General features: G+C 45.1%; 1 protein-coding gene across 2 annotated transcripts in view; it reads right to left on the reverse strand.

Annotated features, from left to right (window-relative positions):
• The window catches only part of LOC133460505 (ephrin type-A receptor 7-like), a 198,319-nt gene that overhangs the window by 17,121 nt on the left and 154,069 nt on the right, over nt 1-27,129 (reverse strand). Inside the window, exons 6-13 of one of the 2 annotated variants that reach the window (XM_061741090.1) lie at nt 14,781-14,905; nt 10,610-10,871; nt 10,352-10,460; nt 7,577-7,632; nt 6,213-6,338; nt 2,669-2,854; nt 1,374-1,435; nt 928-1,044 (exon numbers count right to left, since the gene is read on the reverse strand). In XM_061741090.1, coding sequence (XP_061597074.1) covers nt 928-1,044; nt 1,374-1,435; nt 2,669-2,854; nt 6,213-6,338; nt 7,577-7,632; nt 10,352-10,460; nt 10,610-10,871; nt 14,781-14,905 — 1,043 coding nt within the window. Of the gene's footprint in view, nt 1-927; nt 1,045-1,373; nt 1,436-2,668; nt 2,855-6,212; nt 6,339-7,576; nt 7,633-10,351; nt 10,461-10,609; nt 10,872-14,780; nt 14,909-27,129 lie in introns of both variants that reach the window. The other variant, XM_061741089.1, reaches the window with a different exon arrangement.

The raw sequence follows: 27,129 nt of genomic DNA on the forward strand, positions 1-27,129 counted from the left end.
CTTTTTTTGGATTGAAAATGTTTTCTTTGATTGAAGTGAAGTTTTTTTTATTAAAAATATATTTTTTTATTGAAGCAATCTTTTTTTTTATTGAATAATTAAGACACAAATCTATCTCCACAGTTACACTCTAAGAAGGAAGAAAAAACTCAAAGAAGCATGTAAAACTTCATGAATACAAACTAAAAATTGTGAATAATAAAAATGATGAAAGTGTTAATTTATAAGCTTGAAAATTCATACTTTTTATAAACTCAGGTTTTCAAGAAAAAAAACCCGAAAATGGAAAAACTCTGACTTGATCTAAAGAAATGTATGAATTACATGATTAAATTACATGGCTACTTTAACTTCAACTTTGTGGTAAAGGCTAAAATCTGTTATTTAATCAATCAAAAATTCTCCCCTTTTTTATAGAATACTTTTTTTTAGAAAAAAATAAAATATTGCGACCTCATCAAATTAGAAGTCCGAAAACAAATCTTACAATGTATAACTTAACAAACTTATAATAAATTAGAAAAAATAACTTTGAAATCGTGAATTAGTTAGACCTATGAAATTCTGACTTTATAGAAGTTTTCAAGAGAAATAGTGAAAAAAAAAATACAAACTCTGACTTGATAAACTCCTGTCCTGGCTTTTAGTGAAGCAAAGAATAATCTGATGAAAATGAGTTGGAATCAGACGGTGGCATTGAAGTAAATACCTGCAGATTCTGATACCAGCATTTCCAATACTGATATCAGAGTCTGAACAAGTCTTGATTTTGGACATTTTAGCAGCAATATCTGGATTCTGCTCCTCTGTAAACAATGCAGCCATGTTTCATCTTCTCCTAACGATCAAACCAGCAGTGAAGTGTTGAGACTGGCTTCCTTTACTTCAACATACAAGAAATACTGCTTTTTTCGGAGCCTGTCTCACCTTGTGTGCAGCCAGTCGTCTGTGGACGAAGCCCATCTCGGTGAGGTACTTCATCCCTGACGCCACGCCGGCCAGCATGTCTATCAGCTGCATCATGCTCAGCTGGCCTTCATGTTTCTGTGGAGAAAAAAAAAAAGAGATCTCACATCTGTTTTGACAGAAGTGTGGCCGCTCAGCTGTAAGATTTTATTTGGAGCATTAATTCACATCATTACAGTGCAGGAGCAGTTAGCAGCAAAAACTCTTCATTATGTAAAGTCTTATTACTGTAATGAGCAGAAGCGCCGCTGCTGCCCTCCCACTGCATAATTTGCAGAGACTTTCACTTATTACAACAAAAAGCCTTGCTGGTGAAAACTGGAGGTCATTATGGGCTTTAATTTTCTCAGATAACGAGCAAACTAATCTCCATATACATTCAAGCCCAGAGATGTAGCCCCACATACCCGGAGGAAAGAGTCCAGGGCTCCGTTAGACATGCACTCCACGATGATCATCATGGTGTTTCCTGCAGAGAGAACCACAGACGGAGTCATGAGACTCGGACAGGACTGCAGGAGCACAGGAAGGCAGGTGTTATCTGCCTCTTACAGATGCAAACATCTCCTGCACAGTTGCATCGTGAGGAGGACATCCTTCCTGGAGGTTGGCATGGAGGGACCTGGGGACAGCAGTACCTCACTTGCAGCAAAGTGTTAAGACTGCTGTACATCCGAGCTAGAAGCCGCTGCCACTGCCTGCTGTGGTCCTGGTACCTGCCCCCCCCCGGAAGTTACCAGACAGAAACATAACTAATCTAATGGCGCTTTTTTTTCCACTAGTACAAACTCAGCCCGACTCGACTCACCTCGCCTTTGCGCTTTTCCAGTAGGGGTCTAACGGGCCGAGTAGATACTTTTCTGTACTCTGCCGAGGTTCTAAGCGGCTGAGTCGGCTGCATCTGACATCATCACACTACAGACCACGGATTGATCGGGGGGTTGGGAGTCAGACGTCTGAGTCAGGATGTGACATCAGCGAAAGAGACTCTGACGGCGGCTTCTTGTTCATTTTATTCGACAGGCAACGGCAGCACAAAAGTCTGTTTGGTGATCCAACTCTGAGGTGCAGATGTTCATAAACCTGGTGGCTGAGGAGAGAATTAAAAAGGGATCTAGACGGGCGATGAGGAACGACCAGATCTACCAGGAGGTCTGTCACTTCATAGCTGCTCGCTGCTCCCAACGGACTTTTCAGCAGCGCAGAGACAAACTAAAAAAAATTAAAAAGCGTTGCCCAGCAGCACATATATAATCTCCTCCAGGTTCTACATCTTTAGTGTTGTCTTCTTCGTTTAGATCACACAATCAATTACGTCACAGCAGCTTCGCTCCAACCTCCTACTTCTGCTCCAGGTGCTGAATTGTTATGGAAAATAAACCAGGCTGAGTTCAGTCGAGCTGAGCTGAGATGAGTAGAGCCCAGTAGGTCCTAGCGGAAAAGCGCCATAACAGACCTCTGTGAGTGGTTCTGGTTTGGTGTGGACCATTATGAACCTTAGTTCATAATAACTTCTTTGACGTTTTTGTCCATCCGTCTGTCTACACGTCCCTTGCAGGTGTAGCTGGTGAACGGCCCTGATCTGAACAGAAGCTGGTTGATCTGCCTCTGTCTATCTTCTGTTCTGCATCTCAACTTCCGTCTTTCCTGGTCAGCTGATGTTCCCCTACCTCCCTCCATCCTCTCGCCCCTTCCCACTCACCGGTGGTGACCACGCCCTCCAGCCGAATGATGTTGGCGTGGTCGAACTGTCCCAGGATGCCAGCCTCACTGAGGACGGAGCGCCGCTGCTTGTCGGAGCAGCCGGCTCTCAGCGTCTTGATGGCCACCGGCAGCTCCCTCTTGCTAGGCAGCTTCAGGCAGCCGCGACACACCTCTCCGAAGTCCCCTGGAGGAAGAGGAGAGGACACTGCAGGTGAACTGCTGGCCAAACTGAGAAATCCTGAGAAGCTGAGATGATGAAATCTAAGACACTCAAGACAGCCAGACATCAAATCAAATCAAATCATCCATCCATCCATTGTCTATACCCACTTTATCCTTTGCAGGGTCACGGGGGTCTGCTGGAGCCTATCCCAGCTCATTACAGGCGAGAGGCAGGGGTTCACCCAGGACAGGTCGCCAGTCCATCACAGAGCCACATATATACACAGACAACCAGACATACTCACAGTCACACCAACGGGCAATTTAGAATCACCAATTAACCTACTAGCATGTTTTTGGACTGTAGGAGGAAACTGGAGTAACCGGAAGTAACCCACGCAAGCACGGGGAGAGCATGCAAACTCCACACAGAAAGACCCCCACCGGGCCTGGGAGTTGAACCCGGAACCTTCTTGCTGTGAGGCAACAGTGCTAACCACCAAGCCACCGTGCTGCCAAATCAAAAATCCAATCAAATCAAGCTTTATTCATATAGGACTTTTCATACAATGCTAACGCATTGTATGAAGAACTGACCAGTGGTTAAAAACACACATCAGGTCATTTACACGCACATCCTCACATTGATACCCACACAGCAGGGCCGCCGCAAGGGGTGTGCGAACCGTGCGACCGCACGGGGCCTCGCGCCCCAAGGGGCCTCGCGCTATGGGCCGTTTTTTTCTTTGTTTTTTTTTCCGTTTTTTTCTCCTTCTTTCCATTATAAATATCAACCGTCACGTTCCATTACAGACCTGAATGTGTACTAGTCTGTGCATATCAATAAATATATGTGCAATGATGCGCGTGTCTGTTGTTCAATACAACTGCGTCCGACCAAGCGCATTGACACAAGCTGCTCTGATCCAGACGTTGGAGTTGGAACAAACTGTCACACAATGTCGAGAGAACGAGACAGATTCAGGAAATTTCCATCAGGGAATGAAAAAAGAAAAAACTAAAGGAAGAGTTTAATGCCTCTCTGAAAGGCTCGTTTGATAAATTTGTTACAAAAATCACCGATCTGACCGGGTCTCAAGCAGCCGTGGGGCCCCGCGTCGAAGCAAGAGATGATGATGATGAGGCAGGGGAAGGTATCCAGTATTTTGCTAATTGGAGAGTTAAAATTGCGCATATAGACACCCGATCCGACCTGAAAAAACCGGCTGTTCCATAGATGAGGTTCTCTGGCCGGCTGTTCCACAGGTGAAGTTGTCTGGTCGGCTGTTCCATAGATGAGGTTCTCTGGTCAGCTGTTCCACAGGTGAGGTTGTCTGGTCGACTGTTCCACAGATGAGGTTCTCTGGTCAGCTGTTCCACAGGTGAAGTTGTCTGGTCGGCTGTTCCATAGATGAGGTTCTCTGGTCAGCTGTTCCACAGGTGAGGTTGTCTGGTCGGCTGTTCCACAGATGAGGTTCTCTGGTCAGCTGTTCCACAGGTGAGGTTGTCTGGTCGACTGTTCCACAGATGAGGTTCTCTGGTCAACTGTTCCACAGGTGAAGTTGTCTGGTCGGCTGTTCCATAGGTGAGGTTCTCTGGTCGGCTGTTCCATAGATGAGGTTCTCTGCTCAGCTGTTCCATAGATGAGGTTCTCTGGTCAGCTGTTCCACAGGTGAAGTTCTCTGGTCGGCTGTTCCATAGATGAGGTTCTCTGGTCGGCTGTTCCACAGATGAGGTTCTCTGGTTTGTTGTTCCACAGGTGAGGTTCTCTGGTTTTCTGTTCCACAGATGAGGTTTTGGGTCAGCTGTTCCACAGGTGAAGTTGTCTGGTCGACTGTTCCACAGATGAGGTTCTTGGGTCGGCTGTTCCACAGGTGAAGTTGTCTAGTCGGCTGTTCCATAGATGAGGTTCTCTGGTCAGCTGTTCCATAGATAAGGTTCTCTGGTCGGCTGTTCCATAGATGAGGTTCTCTGCTCGGCTGTTCCATAGATGAGGTTCTCTGGTCGGCTGTTCCATAGATGAGGTTCTCTGGTCGGCTGTTCCATAGATGAGGTTCTCTGGTCGGCTGTTCCACAGATGAGGTTCTCTGGTTTGTTGTTCCACAGATGAGGTTCTTGGGTCGGCTGTTCCACAGGTGAACTTGTCTGGTCGGCTGTTCCATAGATGAAGTTGTCTGGTCGACTGTTCCACAGATTAGGTTCTCTGGTCGGCTGTTCCATAGATGAGGTTCTCGGGTCAGCTGTTCCACAGATGAGGTTCTTGGGTCGGCTGTTCCACGGGTGAGGTTCTCTGGTCGGCTGTTCCATATATGATGTTGTCTAGTCGGCTGTTCCATAGATGAGGTTCTCTGGTAGGCTGTTCCGCAGATGAGGTTCTCTGGTCAGCTGTTCCACAGATGAGGTTCTCTGGTCAGCTGTTCCATAGATGAGGTTCTCTGGTCAGCTGTTCCACAGATGAGGTTCTCTGGTCAGCTGTTCCACAGATGAGGTTCTCTGGTCAGCTGTTCCATAGATGAGGTTCTCTGGTCAGCTGTTCCACAGGTGAGGTTCTCTGGTCGGCTGTTCCATATATGATGTTCTCTGGTCGGCTGTTCCACAGATGATGTTGTCTTGTCTGCTTTTCCATAGATGAGGTTCTCGGGTCGGCTGTTTCACAGATTAGGTTCTCTGGTAGGCTGTTCCACAGATGAGGTTCTCTGGTAGGCTGTTCCATATATGATGATGTCTAGTCGGCTGTTCCACAGATGAGGATCTCTGGTAGGCTGTTCCACAGGTGAGGATCTCTGGTAGGCTGTTCCACAGATGAGGATCTCTGGTAGGCTGTTCCACAGATGAGGATCTCTGGTCGGCTGTTCCACAGATGAGGATCTCTGGTAGGCTGTTCCATAGGTGAGGTTCTCTGGTTGGCTCTTCCACAGATGAGGATCTCTGGTAGGCTGTTCCACAGATGAGGATCTCTGGTAGGCTGTTCCATAGGTGAGGTTCTCTGGTTGGCTGTTCCATATATGAGGTTCTCTGGTAGGCTGTTCCATATATGATGTCTGGCCGGCTGTTCCACAGATGAGGAAGTAGTGGAACGAGTTCTCACCAAAGGTTTTTGCTCTAACTTTAGGAACAGTTAAAAGGCTGGTACCAGAGGACCTCAGTGTCCACGAAGGCTCATAATTTAAAAGCAGATAAGATAAATAATAAGGCCCAAGACCATGAAGACATTTATAAACTAATAAAAGAACCTTGGAAAAAGAGAAAAAAGATGAAACATCAAGAAGAGACGAGGTCAGTCCGAGGTCAGATCAGGAGACTCTGACAAACATTGATATGCAGATCAGTTTTATTTAGAAAGAAAGAGAATGCATTGTGAAACTACTGATGGCACATACCTGTGTGCACAATCCTCTCGATCTTGATGCTCTGGTTGTCCAACTCTTTAGCGAAGGCGTGCACTGCCTGCAGCAGGTCCTCGCATGTCTCTGGGTCGATGTACGTCCTCCGAGTTGGGATCTTAACTGGAATGAAGTACAGACCCACATAAAACAGAATGCTGCTGCCCGACCATAAGACCACATGATTTAAAGGACACGTGTCTGATCGTAGGAACGTGGGACGAGCGTTTGTGTGCGACACCAACTCAGATACTATTAAAGAAGCCACATTATGAGAGAATTATGATTTGTGACTCCCAAACTTTGAGATAACGCAACTGTCATTGTGACTGCAAACCGTCTGACTATGGAAGGATCTTGGAAAACCTAGATGGGGGCTCCACTGAAGTTTCCAACTGTCCCAACTGCTGCCAGGATAATCATCCCAAGACCTATAAGCTGTCCTCCAGTTCGTCCAGGCAGCAGCCTTTTACTGTGGTCTTTCACTTTACAAGGACTGCCAGAATGGCCCTCTGACACCAGGAGGACAGCCAAGGCTGGTCCACCTTTACACCTGGACCCTTCCAGAGCCACCAAGTTCACACCTGGATCCTTCCAGACCGACTAAGATCACACCTGGATCCTTCCAGAGCCGCCAAGTTCACATCTGGACCCTTCCAGAGCCACCAAGTTCACATCTGGACCCTTCCAGACCGATCAAGTTCACATCTGGATCCTTCCAGACAGACCAAGGTCACATCTGGACCCTTCCAGAGCCACCAAGTTCACACCTGGACCCTTCCAGACCGATCAAGTTCACACCTGGACCCTTCCAGAGCCACCAAGTTCAGACCTGGGCCCTTCCAGACTGACCAAGTTCACACCTGGACCCTTCCAGAGCCACCAAGTTCAGACCTGGACGCTTCCAGATCCTTACAGACTGACATATCCAGTCATGGTATGTTCATATTTTTTGCCTGGTATTGTGTATGTGTCAGTTGTCGTCTCTGTTTGCAGATTTAACCCCCCGCTGCACAGCTCTGGCTCATTATTCACCACTCTCAGTGCTCCAAACCTCTCCATTGAGCTCGGCATGCTGGGAGATTAAAGTACGCAAACAGATACACACGCAGACCTGACAAAAGTGTGTTTGCTGACATGAACAGGAAAACCGTGAAGACAAAGAAAGAATCCAGCAGGAGGAGGAACATTAAACTCCACTCTGTTGCCGTCAAACAAAGATCCCACAGAGATTTGAGAGCAGAGGCTGAAAAAAGAAGCATTTACGAGCTTGTAGAACACGATCGACGGCATTCAGCATCCTGTTGTTGACACATAAACTCTCCTGTTGTCTCATTTTCGACTGATCAGTGATCACTTACACTGGAAGTAGAGTTCCTCGTCTCCCTCCTGGGAGGCTTTGCTGTAGCCGCATTGTCTGGAAAAGAGAGAGAAAAGCTTCAGACTTCAATCAGAAGTGTTTCCTCCACATTCGACACCCTCCAGCCACACACTCTTGCAGGGGAACTACACAACTGTTTTCTTCTGAATGAGCAGCTGAATTATAGATGTCATGACCAACAGCCCACAGAGAGTGCTGGTCAATAACATTTTCCCTGACGTCTCTGTCACCTCTGACACTCAAAACTGCTCTCCACCCTTTCCACTGATGAGTGCAGGTCCACCCACCCGGACTATCTTCAGGTTAAGTATACGGACGACACTGTCCTCTCATCCCTGCTCTCAGGCCCCTCTCATCCCCACAGCTGAGCAGTCTAATGATTGGGGAGTGGTGCAAAATATCTTCCCTGGAGCTCAACGTAGAGAAAACCCAGGAGATGGTGGTTCCCATCTCATCATGAAAAGGGAGAGGCCAGAACACCTGCCACTACAATCCAATAGAGCACAGAAGAGACACTGGAGGGGTAAAGCTACTGTACCTGGGTACTACGTTTGAAAACTCCTTCACATTTACCTTGGAAGAGCCCCTCAGAAGATGCCACCAGCGGCCGGATCTACTGAGGAAGCTCAACTCCTTTATGACCTACCATAGAACAAGTCCTATTTTTACATTTTTGCATGCTATACTGCCATTTTAGTATTTAGTATTTAGTATTTATTTTTGTTATGCATCAAAGCAATCAAAGCATTAATAATCTGTGTGTTACAAGTCCATACTAACGAAATAAACTGCTAAAAAGTGCAAATAACTACCAAAAAAATCTGAATCGTTTTATAAATTTTACACATATTTTTCTAAATACAGAAATCCAATAGCTAGATCCCTCAAAATTGTCAATGGAAAAAAGTGACACAGAAGCCTTTCAAACCACAAGAAATGTATTTAGAACGAATTAATACTTTAGTTTTTGAAATATATCATTATATATATATTTTATATATTAGATATCGCGTCTGCCCCCTCCTTTTCTCTTCTGTACATGTTTGCAGGCCAGAGCTTCCAGAGCTGCAGCCTGACCTACAGTCATCCCTCTGACCACCTCAGTGTCTGCTATGTAGTTGTATCTGTAGTACACCATCTAACCAGGTATCAGTCATGTGTACATAGAACTCTTAGTTATCCTGCTAACAGATAATTATTATTATAATATCTTGTCTTTTCTACCTTTGACAACATATGTGTGCCTCTTCTCTCTCTATTCTTGATTCTCTCTCTCCTATCTCCCTTTTCCTGTTCTACCTGGCTAGTCTTAAGTAGGAGGGTCCCCCCTTATGAGCCAGGTCCTGTTCAAGGTTTCTTCCCTCGTAAAGAGGATTTTCTCCCACAAGGGAAGGTTGTTTCTTTTTAAAAAAAATATGTTTATTAATTTTCAGTATAGAGGAAAAAAAGAGACAACAATAAAGCAACAATTAGTAAAATGTATGTCCAGTTCCAGTAGGTCACTTAGAATTCCAGATTTTGATGGTTAATTGAACAGTTGGAGCTGTGGTGTTGCTGAAAGAAGCCCTGCTGTCTCAGAAGAGTATGAGCGATGCACTGGAAATAGTAATCTGTCAGTAAGTTTAAGAGTAGTTGACTAAAAATAAGACTGCTTTTGGATCAAAACTCAAGTCTCTTCAGATACACTAAGTCCAGGTATCAGAATTGGTACCCACACTTTTGGATAATGTACCTCCATACCATCAGAATTGCAGACTTTTAAACTAGGGGCTGATGGCAAGCTGGATGGGTCTTGAGATTCCTCCAGATTCTTGAACCTCTGTCCTTCTTTACCTCTGAAACACAGCCTCGCTAAATTATTTTTTAATACTTAATCATGTTACTGACCTGCTGGCAATTAAACTAATAAGCCATAAATGTTCCTCTAGCCTTTCTTCTCCATGACTTCACTTTTTTCGCTGCCATCAAATTAAAACATTTTCTGAAATTTGGGATGTCTTTTTTTTTTTGTCTGGCTCCAGGCTTTGGTCCAAGTAACCCATTTCTGGTCGAAGGACATCAAGTTCTTTGATTAATACTCATGGGGATCCACTGAATCCCGTTAGTCTGGCCCATCCTCCCGGTAAAAGTTCCCTTGGAAACCCCACCAGGGGCAGTTGCCCTGAACAACATGGGGCTCATTCGGGCATGCTAGGCCCTCCACCCAGATTAGACCCAGATAATAATTGTATTCGTTTTCTTCCCCCCTTTTTTTTCATTTTACAGTGTCTAATTTTATAAATGTTTATATGCAATAATTTTACATTTTAATCTGCTGCATACAAATGAGATTAATTAAATATGAAAAAGCAACAAAGCCTTTGAGTCCACAGATGCCCAGGAGCTGAAATAAACTGCTGTTTTTTAATAAAGCAGGCGTTAGTTCTTATGTAAGAGTTGCAGCTCCTCATCTTCTATTCGTGGAAACTAATTAGAGCTGTGAAGTCATGACTGCAGATAACAGACGGCCGTTCTCCTCAGCACTGTTATTAAACCATCCAGGTCCACTGTCAGGGGCGAGAGTGTGATCCTGACTGTCTGATTTCAGCTGTTTTCTCTGCATGCTCTGATCTGTGGATCAATTTCATCTGGATTTTGACGACACATCATGTGACAGGTTCATGTGTGACTGAGTAGATGAGGTGTTTCACATGTTAGCACTCAGACACGCTAGGAGAGGTGAAGAGAAGTGAAATGGAGGGCGGATGGCACGTACCTCCTCCAGATGAGCAGTCCAACTCCCATGGACAGCAGCATGATGAGGGCTGCCACGGAAACGACAACGATGATCACTACCGGACTCTGCTCGCTGGACGCCAGGGCCACTGCACACGCCCCAACGCCAGATCATAAACAAGAGAGAAAAAAGAAGACCACAGCTGGTGTCAGTATCTGACAAATCCAACCTCAGAGGAGGAGCTGAGGAGAGCTGGATAGGAAGAGGAGGAGGAGGAGAAGAAAAACATCTACTCACACTCGCCGAGAGTCTGTAGCTCCAGAGGAGTGCTGTATGCTCCGTAATCAATGGGCGGAGGGGAGGACGAGGAGGAGGAGGAAAGAGAGGAGGAAGATGAAGAGGAGGATGAGGAGAAGGCAGGGGAAGATAAGGATGAGGAGGGGGCTGGTGTTGTGAAAGGACGGATGAGGAAGACGTATGTGGTTCCAGGTTTCAGGTTGTTGACGCTGATCCGTGTAGCTGCGGTCTTCACCGTTGAGTAACTCTGGTCCTTCTGTTCCTATGGAGACAAAGGGAGACAGGTGAGACATAGATTAAAGACAGGTGAGAAGAAGGTTCGAGCTAGACAGGTTAAAAACAGATGAGAAACAGGTGAAAAAAGGGAGGAAACAGGTGACAGACAAGTTATGAGAGACAGGGCAAAAACAGGAAAGACACATGAGAGACACAGATAAGGAATAAGGAAGACACAAGAAACAAACAGGTAAGCAACGGGAGAGACAGGCGACAAACTTGTTAAAGACCAATGGAAACAGGAAAAAAATAGGTGAAAAATAGGGTGATGCAGGTAAGAAATAAGAAGGGGACAGGAGAGGGATAGAGGAGGAAAAGGTGAGACTCAAGAGGCGAACAGTTAAGCAACAGGAGAGACGGTTAACAAACAGGCGAGAGACACATTAGACATACATGAGAGACAGGTTAGAAATAGGCAAGAAACTGAACAGAGACAGGTGGGAAAGAGGAAAGACAGAAAAGAGATGAGTGAGAAACAGGTGACTAATAAAAGAGCAAAAGGAGGGAATCAGGTCAGCCCTAAAGTTAAAGCTGCTTCCCAGTCTTCAGTAAAGATGAAAAAGAGGATGCAAAATGCCACTAAAGAAATATCATTTAAGAGCTGCTGCTCGCAGAAAATGCAGAAAATGACAGGTTTACTGTGAAGACATGGTGTAACATGACAAACATGTTTACGGAGATTCATGATGCTGCCATTTATTACGACACTTATCAGCAAAAAGCAAGAGAAGCAAAGCAGGTTTATTATTTATTGAAGTGGCCATATTTTGCTTTTACGTGTGTTCTGACTTCTTAACAGTGTTATTACGATGGATCTGAGGTTTGAAGATAAATATGTGCCGTAGCAGTCCCATGAACAAATGATTTTTTCAGCGGTGAGATCTGAAGAAAGAGAGAGATGGTTGACAAACATTTCAGAAACAGGAAAGACACAGATGAGGCACAACAAGTGAGAGACAGGTATAAAATAGGGGACACATGGTGAGATGCCGCAAGGACACAGGTAAGCCATGAAAAACAGGAGAGATAGCTGAGGAACAACAGGTGAGACGTGAGAACAGGAGAGTGATTAGTGACAGACATTTGACACTAATCACAAAATAGGAGGAACAGGAAAGACACAGATGAGAAACAGGTAAAACAATATGCAAGACTTGGGTGAGATACAGGGGGACACAGGTGAGCTGTAAAAAATAGGAGAGAGATAGGTTAGAAACAGGAGAGACAGGTAAGATACAGGAGAGACACAGATGAAACCTGAAAAACAGGAAAGAGATGGGTGATAAACATTTGACAAACAGGTGAGACACAATTGAGACTAGGGATGGGCGGTATGGACTAAAAAATGTATCACGATAAATTCTGGCATTCATCCCGATAACGATAAAAATTACGATAAAAAAATACCAATTCAACTCCACCTTTTTTAACTATAAATCTATCCTTCCTTCCTTCCTTCCTTCCTTCCTTCCTTCCTTCCTTCCTTCCTTCCTTCCTTCCTTCCTTCCTTCCTTCCTTCCTTCCTTCCTTCCTTCCTTCCTTCCTTCCTTCCTTCCTTCCTTCCTTCCTTCCTTTCTTCTTTTTTCCCCTTCCTTCCTTCTTTCCTCCTGCTCTCTCCTTCCTTCTCCCCTTTCCTTCCTTCCTTCCTTCCTTCCTTCCTTCCTTCCTTCCTTCCTTCCTTCCTTCTTTTTTCCCTTCCTTCCTCCTTTCCTTGTTTTCTCCCCTTTCCTTCCTTCCTTCCTTCCTTCCTTCCTTCCTTCCTTCCTTCCTTCCTTCCTTCCTTCCTTCCTTCCTTCCTTCCTTCCTTCCTTCCTTCTTTTTTCCCTTCCTTCCTCCTTTCCTTGTTTTCTCCCTTCCTTCTCCCCTTTCCTTCCTTCCTTCCTTCCTTCCTTCTTTTTTCCCCTTCCTTCCTTCTTTCCTCCTGCTCTCTCCTTCCTTCTTCCCTTCCTCTTTCCTTCCTTCCTTCCTTCCTTCCTTCCTTCCTTCCTTCCTTCCTTCCTTCCTTCCTTCCTTCCTTCCTTCCTTCCTTCCTTCCTTCCTTCCTTCCTTCCTTCCTTCCTTCCTTCCTTCCTTCCTTCCTTCCTTCCTTCCTTCCTTCCTTCCTTCCTTCCAAAAATCAGCTTTACACAAAAACGGTCATCAACGGGAATTTATGGTTTTTACCGGGAGATGACAAATTCTTATCGTGAGGAATTTTTTTGACGGTATATCGTGAACGGTAAAATATCGCCCATCCCTAATTGAGACAGATGAAAAATAGGAGAGAGATTGGTGACAAACATTGTGAGAAACAGGATAAAAATAGGAATAAACAGGTTAGAAACAGATCGTATGGTGTGGTCCATTTACCGATGAAGTTTTAGCGTTCTTACACTTGTTTGGTTTGTTATAAATATCGACTGATTCTGTTCTGTGGAAGCAGAAAGCATTAACTCTTCTTCTTTTTCTTTACAAACAGCCAACTATACATCAGTAGTTGATTGTAGGAAATGATGACAAGTCAGTCATCAAAACATCACTAATCAGATAGACATTTCTGTACAAAGTCTTTTTTTAGACACTTTCTGTTCAAAGTTGACAGTTTGTCTGTAGGGGCCTTAGCCACTATCACTGAAGTGGAATGACATGTTTTAATATTGTCAGAGGATTAAAACAGACATCTATCTTGATGTAGCTCCATGTGTCCAACAGTGTAACAAGCTGCTATTTTGCTTCTAATTCTATTCTATCTCAAAACTTCTTCAGTTCACACACTTTTTGGTCAATAACAGTTTACACTCATTACAGAATAACAATAGGCTTGGTGTTGATTCAACTCTAGAATGTTCCTTGAAGACTGAAAACAGCATCCTCATTCATATTTTATATGCGAGTTGTTCTGCTATATATCTTGTCTTTTCCTAGCTTGTCCGCACTGTTTTTCCCCTCCATGTGTCAGGTCAGGTTTTTTGGATTTTGTCATGTTTAGGCGCTTTTGTTTCTTTTTTTTATTCCTGCCCAGCAGCATTTTAAAGGGGACCTATTATGAAAAACACGTTTTTTCTTGCTTTAACATATATAAAGTGGTCTCCCCTCAGCCTGCCAACTCAGAGAAGGAGGAAAGCAACCAAATTCTGCAGTGTCTGTACAGCCGCCCGGATGAGCCGTCCAGTGTGATGTGGCTTCTACAAGCCGTTCAGATTCTGCTCCCGTCGTTACGTAACGACGGGAGCGATTTACATAGGTTGGCCTCTGATGCGTGAAACCACGCCCACAACTAACTCTGCCGGCCGGAGCTTCCGCCATTTTTTCGTAGCGGTGTATCGCGTCATTCAGGCAGCCAATCAGCACAGAGCCTCATTATCATAGCCTCCCCACCCACTCAGAATCGATAGATAATGAGGTTAGAGACTGGGAAGATAAAGACATGGCTCAGAGGCTGAATTTCTAATTTATTTAGCAAAAACAATCAAAAGCTTGTTTTTAAGACATTCAAGGCCGTTTAAAATAGGTATTAGATGCCATAATAGGTCCCCTTTAAGTTAAAATAAATCACATTTTTCTGAACTGCTTAATGAATGTTTAGCTTGCTGCTTGCTTGCTTTTCTGGTTGTGTTCAGGGCTGTTCTGGGCGTGTTTGAGGTGGTTATGGTTCTTGGTCGGGTGGTTCTGTCTGAGGTGGTTTGGGGTGGTTAATGATTGTCAATGAACTTTCGGCCATTTTGCCTGCATTGCATTTTGTGCTGCCACTGGACTGCACATCAAAATAATAATAATAATCTAAATTTTTAAGCTGCTTCCCTGTTTTGCCACAGTGCTAAAATCTTCTGGTACTGATCCTAAAGACAAAAACTCACCTGCTATGACTCAGCAGGAGAAGACAACAGCAGTGAAGACCAAAGGACAGATCTTTTACCTTCTCGTAATACTTGACTTCGTACTCCGTGCGGCTGCTGTTTGGGTATGCAGGCTTCCTCCATGCCAACGTGATGCTTTTCTGCTCGATCTTCTCTGCTCGCAGCTCGCTGATCAGAGATGGTGCTGCTGACGAGGAACAGAGGAGCTCAGGTTAACTTAGACAATCTTAAGAGACAAGGGGTCAACTGTGAGGGGAAAAGTTGAACCACAGTCATGAATTCTGGTTCAGATAACAGGTTCTGATGCACTGCATATATTATGGCACTTTTCTGGAATACTGAAAACATACAGTACATCAGAGTGTCATCTGCTGAAAACTGACATTTATTTGAATTGACATGAGATGAAGCTGAGCATTAGTATGTGAAATTAAAAAATCAGAAGGCCTCATACAAAGCCATGTGGTATTCCTCAGTTAGTATAATATGTTTTCATGCTGGTGGTCCATCCAAAAGGAAATTTAGACATTTTTTAGGTCTGCAACAAAGTACATGTAAGAAAATACTGAAACAGGTTTTCCTGATTAAATTCACTACGTGACTACTTTAATCCTGAAGTAAACTATTTAATTCTGACATAAACCTCTGCTTTAATTCTGTGTTAACAGATGACAGCTTGTACGTGGTGCAATAATCAGTAAGCACCACCTATGTGTGCTCAGCTGCTAATCAAGCCGTTTAATACTACAGTACATGTTTACTACGTGAATATGATTCTGCTGTGGAAATAAATCCAAACTGTTTCTCCACAGAGCAGAAGCCACCCTCAAAGTTCATCACAAAGATACATTACTGCTTCTGGGTTCCACAATGAAACCTTCACAAGACACACCCACAACCGAGTGGGTGCCGGCCTGTAAACTAGAGAGACATGAAAGCCGAAGGTGAGGATTAGATGAAAGGACGCAGCTACAATCTACACGTTCATTCAAGAATGAACAGCTGAAGAAATCAAAAATCTTGGTTGACATTTAGACTAATCAGGATCTGGTTCTGCCATTGTTGGGAGTCTTTGCGGCTCTAAGTTCAGATCTGTGACGACACTCTCACTCAACGGTCCAGAGGCAGAGGTGCGACTGGCATCTCTGTGTCACTATCAAGCCAGACAGGTGGTGGGGGGCTTCTTCAGGGAGTGGTGCTGAACACATCACTGGAGACCCCAAAGGTCCCTCAGAGTCCTTATCAACACAGTTCTCTCTGCTGCGCTGCTCCAGGGGCTCAGTCCTCCCTGCACAAATGTCCGTACGTCGCTGAGATGACATTCATCTTATCGGGAGGAGCTTTATTTTTTTGCGATTCTCCCCGTCTCTGTTGTGTACAGTCCTCCTCTCTCCCAACGTGTCAAACACAGAGATAGTGTGTTCAGAACTTTAATTCTTCTGTTTGGGTTGGAGGTTCTGCCCAGTTATTAACAGGTGGTGAGAAACCAATCGGAGAATTGCTGGCTTTGATACAAAGAGTCAGTCTGGTTCCTCTGGATTGGACTTTAAGTTCCAGGGGCAGTGCCAACAGATGCCGAATAAACTACCTCAGGGTGCCATTCGAAAGGCATCCAACCAAATTAGAGAAAAAACGAGGAACCAGGAAAAGGTGATGCGACTGGAGGACTGGAAACTGACTCCACAGCTTTTACACGGAGAACAGGCTTCGACATATGCCTTATCACCTATAGTAAATGACAAAAGAGTTCACATTAGTGATCTAATAATACGAACCATAGCCGGCCGTGGAACAGGTGACAGCTTTGTTGAACAGTCGCTTCATCTCAGTGGCTTTTGGAAACTCTTGTTCTGCGCCTACCTTGTTTTGATTGGTGTGGCACATTTTGTACTGATAATAATAATAATAATAATAATAACAAGGGATGCCTTGAAAAAGGAAAACCAAGGAAGAACAAACAAAACAAAACACCATTGGGACAAAACGACAGGGGGGGGGGCACTAATGGGGAAAAGCCAGGGTGAAAAGGTGGGTTTTGAGATGTGTTTTAAAACTGTCCAGAGAAGGGGAGTCACGGATTACAGCAGGGAGAGAGGCAGCGACACTGAAGGCTCTGCCCCCAAACGTCTTCAGTCTGGTCCGGGGGATGGAGAGCAGACCAGCGTCTGAAGACCGCAGGTTCCGGGAGGGATTGTGGTGATGAAGGAGGTCGGACAGGTACTGGGGGGCCAGAGTGTGAAGGGATTTGTAGGTGAGTAGGAGGAGTTTGTACCGAATGCGGAACTTAACAGGTAGCCAGTGGAGGTGGATGAGGGTGGGGGTGATGTGCTGCCAGGGCTTGGTGTGGGTGAGAACCCTGGCAGCTGAATTCTGCACGTACTGGAGCCTGTCCAGGGTTTTACTTGGAACCCCAGACAGGACTCCATTACAGTAGTCCAGTCGGGAGGTGATGAAAACGTGGATTAGTGTTTCTGCCACAGAGTCAGAGAGTGAGGGACGGAGACGTGCGATGTTCCTGAGGTGGTAGAATGCAGATTTGGTGACCGACTTGATATGTGACTGGAAGGAGAGGGTGGAGTCCAAGATGACGCCCAGATTACGGACCTCGGAGGATGGAGTGATGGTGCAGCCGTCCACCCGGATGAGCAGATCTCCAACCTTCCGGAGCAGTGACTTGGGGGCCACAACCATGAGCTCCGTCTTATTGCTGTTCAGTTTGAGGAAGTTGGTTGTCATCCAAGATTTTATGGCTGAGAGGCAGTTAACCAAAGACTGTGGGGGGAGCTGGGAGGATGGTGAGGTGCTGAGATGGAGCTGGGTATCGTCAGCGTAGCAGTGAAAACTGAGACCATAGTGGCGTATGATCTGGCCAAGGGGGAGCAGGTAGGTGGTGAAGAGGGTTGGACCGAGCACAGAGCCTTGGGGGACACCATGGTTGACTGGGGCAGGGTGGGAGGAGGAGCCAAGGATGGTGACAAACTGAGTTCTGTTGGTGAGGTAAGACTGGAACCAGGATAAAGCAGAGCCAGAGATACCAAGGAGAGCAGACAGGCGTTCGAGGAGGATGGTGTGGGAGATGGTGTCAAAGGCAGCGGAGAGGTCGAGAAGGATGAGGATGCTGATTTTACCATTGTCTGCAGCAGTGAGGAGGTCGTTGGTGATCTTGATGAGAGCGGTCTCAGTACTGTGGTGGGTTCTGTAGGCTGACTGGAAGGGTTCATAGAGCTCATGGTTGGACATATGCTGGTGGAGCTGGGCCGCCACTGCTCTTTCCAGGATCTTACTGAGGAAAGGAAGGTTGGAGATCGGCCGGAAGTTATTGAGGTCCTCAGGGTCCAAACCCGGCTTTTTCAGAATGGGAGTGATGGAGGCGATTTTGAGACTGGGGGGCACTGTACCGGAGCCTATGGAGGAGTTAATTATGTCGGTGATGACGGGACAGAGGGTAGGAAGGCAGGCTTTCACCAAAGCAGTTGGCATGGGGTCCAGAGAGCAGGAGGAAGCTTTGGCTTTGGAGACCAGTTTGGTGACCAGTGCGGTGGTGACAGGGGAGAAAGAAGAGAGAGAGCAGTGGGGGGGGCAGGTTAGCTCCAGGGGCGCACCACTTAGTGAACCGCCGGGGGAGGGAGGGTCAGGTGTGAGGAGTTGCTGGTGAATGGTGTCCACCTTAGCACCGAAGAACTCCAGGAACTTGGAGCAGCGCTCCTGGTCCTCTGTGGTAGGGGGGGCAGCAGGGGGGCGGAGCAGGCGATTGATGGTGGAGAACAGTGTCCTGGGGTGATTTTGTTGAGAGCCAATGAGGGTGGAGTAGTACCTCACCTTGGTTCTGGCTAGTTCGTCCTTGTATGACCTTACATGCTCTTCAAAAGCCAGCCGGTGGACGGTCAGGCCAGTTTTTTTGTGGAGCTGCTCCAACCGGCGACAGGTGGTCTTAGAGATGCGGAGGTCTGAGGTGAACCAGGGGGCTGGACGGGCATAGGAGACAGACCGGTGTTTGAGGGGGGCCAGAGAGTCCAGGCAGCTGGATAGAGCCACGTTGTAGTGGTTGACCAGGTCCTCCGCCGAAGTGTCGGATGGGGCCCGGGCCAAGTGGGCCTCAAGCAGGTCAGACAGAGCTGGTGGACTCACCGACTTGACACTCCTGAAGGAGATGGTCCGTCTGGTATGCAGTGCAGGTGAGGAGACCGGGATGTTGAACAGGACAGCATGATGGTCAGATACTGCCAGATCCAGACACTGCAGATGGGAGGGAGGGGTGCCAGTGGAACACACTAGGTCCAGTGTGTGACCTTTGACATGGGTGGAGCCTCGTACATGCTGGGTGAAGTTAAGACAGTCCAGAACTGACAGGAACTCTGCAGCAAAGCTGCAGTTGGAGGAGTCAACATGAATGTTGAAGTCACCCAGCAGCAGGGTGGATGAAGCCTTGGAGCAAACAGAGGTCAGTAGCTCTGTAAGCTCAGCAATGAAGGTGGTGGAAGCCTTGGGGGGGCGGTAAATGAGGACACACTGTTGTTGTGCAGAACCAGTGAGTGTAAATGTGATACACTCAAAAGAAGTGGTCTTGGGTGTAGGAGTTTCCTTAACCCGGATATCAGCACGGTGGATGACAGCCAGACCCCCGCCCCGGCCAACAGAGCAGGGTTTCTGGAGATAAGTGTAACCAGGGGGAGTAGCTTGGTTCAGAGTCAAAAAATCCTGCTGATTTTGCCAAGTCTCTGTCAAGCACAGAAAATCCAATTTTCGGTCAGTTATGATATCATTAATCAATAATGCTTTGTTATTGAGGGAGCGAGTGTTAAGCAACATGAATGAGGCAGTAGAGGGAGAAGACAGAGTGACAGAACTGACACTGTCAACACAGACCAGTGACCTGAGACAGCCGGCACGCGGCTGCGCGCGCATGTTGTTGTGATGACGTCGCCCCACAACACGGAAGTGCGCCGCGGATGTCAACACCGGGACGGCGTTCATGGCAGTGGGACTAAACTTGTGCCGGGATGCTCTGTGTATGTAGCGGGGGCGCTTTAGGAGACCGAGTGATCGGATGGCATCAAGACAGATGAGAGCCGCGGAGCTTGAAAGCTCCCGCGGAACAAAAGAGTAGGATTTGAGCACCATGTTGATGGAGAGATCTAGCCAGCTAGCCGAGAGCCGGGAGCCGGGAGCAGAGAGCAGAGAGCCCCGCCACGGATAAAGCCAGCCAGCGGTGAATGACCGGAGAAAGGGCACAGGCAGCCCCCTAGGGCGCAATCAGAGTGGCAGGGAGGGAGGAAATCCAATCCGAGACCCGTGAAGATGAGAGAGTCCTCGATCTCCGGAGCGTGAGTAGCACAATAAAAAGACTAAAATGCACAATCTGCAAGTTGTTGTGGCAGGATTGTGGAAACGATGTCAATAAAAACAGCGTTAAAAATAAACGTTAAAATAGAAAATAGAAAATAGACCGGCGGAGAAGCGGCGACATACACGCCAGCGTCCTCTCACACCGGAAGTCAGATAAAAGTAACTGCTAGGGGAAGGGAACCAGATCCTTTTTCTCACAGTGAATGGGTATGGGTGGTCAAGATAACACTATGGGCCCGATTTACTAAGATCCTAAATAAAGAGTACTAAATTGCGTGTGCACTGAAAAAGTTTGCGCGTGCTGTTGTTGTGTGTTTTGCGGGTGATCAACTAAGATTGCGTGCGCAATTGATAACAGGTGCAAACCTCAGTATTTAAATGAGGTGTTGCGCGTCTTACGGTTTGCGGCGCAAACTTTGCACCATGGAGAGTCTGGATGGAAAGCAGGATATAGTCGCAAGCGCAAAATGAAATTTGACGAGTTGGAGTTAGAGATATTAGTGGAAGAGGCAAATTGTTGTGCCGTATTCAGCACCCCTGCCGTGAAAAGCACCCCCTCGTATATTCAATGATAAGTAGACCAAGAAAAAAAACAACACACTGACACTTCAATATATTTATATATACACACTCACACAAACACATACTTAGGAGTTTATATTATATATATTTACAAATATTATGGAAGACAACACAGTAAGCAGGCTATTAATTAATGACATCAATAACCATTTACCCGATTTTTTTTTTTTACCCGAATCCACGAGCGCATTTAAACATGAATCATTAACACAAAACTGGACACTAAACAGAACATGGACAACAGAACATGAACAGAACACGGAATGAGAATATCATTTTTGTCAGACGAGGGGGTGCTTTTCACGGCAGGGGTGCTGAATACGGCACAACACCGGGGTATGACAACTGCAGAACAACTATAGGCGCACAATGAGAAACACTTTTTTCTCCATGAAAACACGTGATTTATTTATTATCACAAATAAAAAAATGAATGTGCCTCCTGTGGCAACCTTTTGCTGAATAATACTCGATTTAACATTCAAATAAAATATTTCTCCTTTTGCATGTGGAGATTAGCACCTTCCTTTCGAACGTATTAAATACAGACGCAATCACAATCCACGCAAAAACTTTCAGGCTTGGTAAATCTCATTGCGTGTGGTAAATGGACCAATTTGCATCTTTCCCTCCCAGTATTTAGCGATTTCTGGCGGGTACGCCCCATATTGATTATTCATCAGGGCAAAAGTACTAAATGGATTGCGTGTGTTATTTTGCGCATTTGAGAGACGCAGTCCTCTTTGCACGCTGTTAGTAGATCAGCTGGCACTTTGGTTTGCGGGTGCTGTCAAGTTTGCACACGTTTTTACACACGCAAACCTTTAGTAAATCGGGCCCTATGTGGCTTAACAGACATTTTGGGATCAGGTCCTGATTCACAGGAACAAGCTCAGAATCAGTCGGTCCGGATGGGAGCAGCAGCCCTTTACCTGCTAGAAGCTAGCCTCTCCAGTTATACCTGTAAACCTCTGGAAGGTTCTCTCTGGGCCTGGACCTCACTGGGTCTGGTAATCCTCCCCTTCACAGCTATTTCCACCAGTACAGAATGTACTGCACGGATCACTACTGGGCGGGGGTTAATGCAGTGACAAGGTCGTCACATCATTCCTCTGATTAGTTAGACGTTTGTCCAATGGTGCCCTGAGGCAGTTTATTTTGTATCTGTTGATACCACCCCTTGGAAATCAAAGTGAGATGTATGAGAGATGACGAGTATCAGGGTTGGTAGCCAGACAACATGGCAGCCGGTTAAACATGCTTTTTCTTACATACAGAAGCTTCTAGTGTTTTCTTACTTCAGTTAGACAACAGAAACGGTGGGTTGTTTTCAGAGCCTGATGTTTCTCCACGGCTGGATCGTGTCATACAGCATGAAGCTCTTTGTCATCTCCGGCGCTCAGGTCTTTATTTCCCTCCTGACTGACACATTCAATCAGACCGACACTGAAGCAGGCTGAAGCCCCGCAACGTATAATTTAGCAGTTTAGATGGAAATGTGGTCTATCCAGGTGTCTCTCGGCACCGTTCTTCCTTCTCACAGACAAAAATAGTTGTTATTGTGCTGCGCCTCTTCTAAATTTATTCCCTCCAGACACGACTCCTACTGCATTCTTCCTACAGTGATATGAGTGACAATAACTTTAAAGAATATCTGCCTCTGAGTGCAGCTGATGACTTCTGACGCCTCGGTGGCTTGCTGTCATCCTTTCTACAATCATTTATTCAAACATTTGTCTCCAGCTTTGGTTATGTTGGTTGGTGCAGTTCGTTTGCTTAACGTTCACCAGAGCCCACCACTGAGCTGCCATCGCTGCTGGGGACAGACAGGTTGTCAGATTCAGAGGAATGATGTAAGTGTGTGTATGTGTGTGTGCAGCATTAGGCAACGAGCTGAACCGTTTTGTTCAGCTATTGTTGCATCAGCGACGAGTGTGATGCCATTCAAACTCTCCAAAACAAACCTAACATTCAAACATGAGGACCATCGAGCTCTCGAGAGCCCCCAGCGAAGTGACCATGAGGCATCAGAGAGGAACCATAAGGAGTAGCATTTGGAAACCTTTCAGCTGTGTTAGAGGTTTAATTGTGTTAGGACAACTTGACCTACTCAGTGTTTCCTCCTACTTTCTATGTTAACGGTGTTGCTCATTCTTTGATCTCAACTTTCATAACTCTAAAGCACGGCTGCTATACTCTAGCAAGCCACTGACCACAAGCCTCTGGCAGACCACTGACCGCTACGCTGTAAAAGACCACTGACCACTACCATTTAGCAGACCATTACACAACATGCCAAAGAGAAACGATTACAGGTCACCACCAGAGTTATTATCGTTCACGAAAACTAACGAAATAACGAAAACTAAAATTGAAAAAACAATTTAGTTAACTGAACTAAATAAAAACGAAAATTAAAAGACATAAAACGATAACAAACTGAAACTATATTGCGTGTTTAGAAAACTAACTAAAACGAACTGAAATTATGGATATAATTTCCTCTGTTTTCGTCCCTGTCAATATTAGTATGATCAATGTATTCTGCTCTGGCCGTTTATCTCCACCTGGCAGCTACGGCACCTGAACGCCTCACGGTCCGTGACGTTAAAACTAAAACTAAAACTAAAACTAATAAAAACTAAACTAAAACTAAAACTAATAAAAACTAAACTAAAACGAAGCATTTTTGAAAATATAAAAACTAATCAAAACTAGCAAACCCACACTAAAAACGATTTAAAACTAACTGAATTGAAGGAGAAAAAGTCAAAACGAAATAAAACTAAACTAAAATGAAAAATTCAAAACTATTATAACCCTGGTCACCACAGAGGTTCAATCTAAACACCTAAAAACCACCAACCAGGCCAGAAATCTGGGTGTGGGGATGGATTCAGACATAAATTTGGAAAAACACATTAAGGCAATAACAAAGTCAGCCTACTACCCTCTTAAGAATATATCAGGGTTAAAAGATCTGATGTCTCAGCAGGACCTGGAGAAACCATGAATTCATCTTTAGTAGCTTGATTATTGTAACAGCATCTTTACAGTCAACCTTAAAAGTCCGTCAGACAACTGCAGCTCATCAGATCTCTGCTGCTCCAGTCCTCACTAAGACCAAAAAAGTGGACCACATCAGTCCGGCTCCGAGGTCTTTACACTGGCTGCCTGTCCATCAGAGGACAGACTTTAAAGTTCTGATGCTGGTCTATAAAGATCTGAATGTTCCTGGACCAGAATACATCAGGGACCTCCTGACCCAGTATGAACCTTCCAGACCCCTCAGGTCATCTGGGTCTGGTTCTTTATCAGTTCCCAGAGTCAGAACCAGACGTGGAGAAGCTGCATTCAGCTCCTATGCTCCACATGTCTGGAACAAACTCCCAGAAAGCCCCAGATCACCTGAAACACTCAGTTATTTAAGTCCAGGGTAAAGACTCAACTGTTCTCAGATGGATTTGAGTAAAGCTTAAATCTGCAGTCTCAAAACTTAATCATGTTTTAACTACTGAGTTGATCAGATTTTTATCTATTGTTCTTATTTCTTTAAATTGTACTCTTTATTTATGTTTTAATGTCTCTATAAAGCACTTTGAATCACCTTGTTGTTGAATTGTACCATAGAAATAAACGTTCCTTCCACTCTAGCAGACCATTGAGCACTATTGTCCAGCTGACCACAGCAGTTTTGCAGACCGCTGGCCATTATGTTTTTTACACGTGCTGGCCAATGAAATTGCAAGGCGTATTATTGCCTCCTAAGTTGAGAGGAGGGAAGCAGCATCAGGACCCATAATCCGTGTAACAATCTAATGTGTTGGTGTGTAGATCACGTGTTATCCCTGCATTGGCAGACAGTGCTGTGCATGAACGTGTTCAATGAACATGTTCAATGAACACATTCAAATGAACGCGTTCAAATGAATGCGTTCATTGAACACGTTAATTTTTGTGAGAACGTTGAACTGAACTGAACATATTTGCAAATAAAGAACTTGAATGTGAAATTTTTCATTCTGCAGATCATGAACTGGAATTTGAACTGTTCAGTTTATGTGAGTTCCAGCTTCACTGTTTGGGTCCAATTACGGAATAATCCTTCTCATTTCACCAGCGCACATTTAAAATACTCGACGAGATGACGACTTCACACTACATTACCCACAATGCAGTGCACACACTAGCATAACAACGTGCACCAGCTCCATGGCAACCGCGGCCTAAGCCCGGTGCAGTCTTTACATGACCAGTGAAGAGAGAAACGTTGTGGACACAGCGTCAGTGAGCCGTCAGATGATGATCCGCTTATCATTATATGCAGGAATTTTACACATTGTCTCCCAAAGAGTCCAACGGTAAAAATCTAACCTTTCTGTGTCCACCTGCGTTGAGAAAAAACAAGTCTGAACGTCTGCCTCGTCAACTTCAAATTTGAAACGTCGTGTGGAGTTAAAGCATCCGTCCCCCAACAGCCCCAAACGACCCCAGTCCCACCTGCAGCCTTCAGGGGTTTGATTTCCCAGCAACAGGGAGACACATTGATAATGGACTACATTGTTGGAGATTTACAGCCTCTGAGTAAAGTTGAAAAGCCACAAGGACAATACATGACTGTGAACAGTTTTAGGATAGGGTGGCGTTTATTCGTACTTCTCACCTAAAAATATTGAAATGAACCGAATTTGAACTAGTTCAAAAGGAAAATGGTGAACTATGAACGTGAACAATTCATTTTTTAACTATTTGAACTGAACTTTGAACTAGTTCATGAGAAGTATGAACTTGCACAACACTGTTGGCAGGATGATGTCCGCTGTCAGTAATTTTCATCTGAGTTAAAGCTGGTGAACGGTGGGGTGGAGAACAGCCCTGTGCTGCTGTTAGACGGTGATGGTGGGCTGTGCTTTAGTGCAGGCCCGTCCATATCCAGTCAAGTTCTGCAAGAGAGTGGATGGGTCTGCAGGTCCAGATGCATGTCACAGAACATATTGCCCAACACGACATTTGTTCGGTCTGCTCCCGTCTGTCAGCCTGCTGTGCTTGTTGTTACTGGGATCAGCTGCTTCCTTCTTCAAGAAACTAACACAGAAATCTCCCCCTGGCTGAGGCGGTCACTCTGAGGTTACATCATCAACAAATCCCACTCAGGACGCAGTGTCCCGTGCCATTGTGTTAACATTAGGCCTGACCCACAATCAAGTGTACCCCCTGAGGCGAGTTATTCGCAGGGCAGCTCAGCACCGACCTAGTGCCCGTTACTGTAAAAGGGACAGGCGACACCCTGGATTCAGTTATTAAACGCAGGCTATCCGCTCATGTAAAAGGGGCTATCAACAACAATCTCCATACTCTGAATAACTCATTGACGTTGAGGCGATAGCTCAGGAAGTGTCCTCTACAACGAGAAAGCAGCTGTAAATCAACACAGACAGAACACACACAGTAAAGACTCTTTGTAGACTCCAATTATAAGCCAAGAGGCAGGCAATTAAAATTCCCATCGCAGGGTGACGGAGCGTCTTAAGTGGCTGGGCCATCGTCCTGAAAAGTAGCTTGATGACTCTATTCATTTGGTGCCTGCTGAAGCCTCACCTTCCCATCACTTCTAATTAAAGGGCCGAAAGGATCCAAACAGCTGTGTGCGGGAGGCTGGAGTTGTGTGTGTGTGTGTGTGTGTGTGCGTGGGGGCACTATTGTATTCCAACCCTTGATGAAGTCATTCAGAAAAGGAAAAAAACGAAGGGTATCAAAAATCAAGGAGTTTTTTTCTGATGACAAACTAATTCAGAGTAGGGCTGTTCGATTTTGCCCAAAAATAAAATCTCGATTTTTTTCTCTCAAAATCCGATTTTCGATTACGATTACGATTATTTTGTGAATTGACAAAAGGAAAAGAAATTATTTCAAATATGCTGTTTTTTTATTGAACATTTGCCCCATTGGGCTTTAAGTGCAAACTTTGCTCTTATTAAACCAAAAATGAATGAATAAAGTGCAAAACTCTGTAAAATAAGTTGAAAAAAAGTTTTAAAAAATATAATAAAATATAAAGTTTTATCTCTGAAAAAAAAAATCAGCAAATCAGCACTTGCAAACATACAGTAAGTTATATTTCCAATTAAATAAAACAAGACATTTTCAAATTAAACTAAACTGGGTCTTTGCATGCTAAATAATAATGCAACCCATGAAGGAGGTAGAGGTGTGGAATGTCAGTCATTACATTTGCTTGTATTGAGAGGTATTTCCATCAATCATTAATATGGTATCAATCATTAATATGTGTGCAGACAAGGTAAAAAAAAAAAAGTGAAAAATCGATTTTACGATTTTCACGTTTTAACATCGTTCTAATTACATAATCGCGATTACGATTTAAAATCGATTAATCGAACAGCCCTAATTCAGAGTTGAATTTGTAAAAGTTTAAACAGAAACCTGAGGATCAGCAGGTCCAGGACCGTCTTTGTCCTG

This window comes from Cololabis saira, chromosome 15 (genome assembly GCF_033807715.1).
Source record: "Cololabis saira isolate AMF1-May2022 chromosome 15, fColSai1.1, whole genome shotgun sequence".
In the NCBI taxonomy this organism is placed as follows: Eukaryota; Metazoa; Chordata; class Actinopteri; order Beloniformes; family Belonidae; genus Cololabis; species Cololabis saira.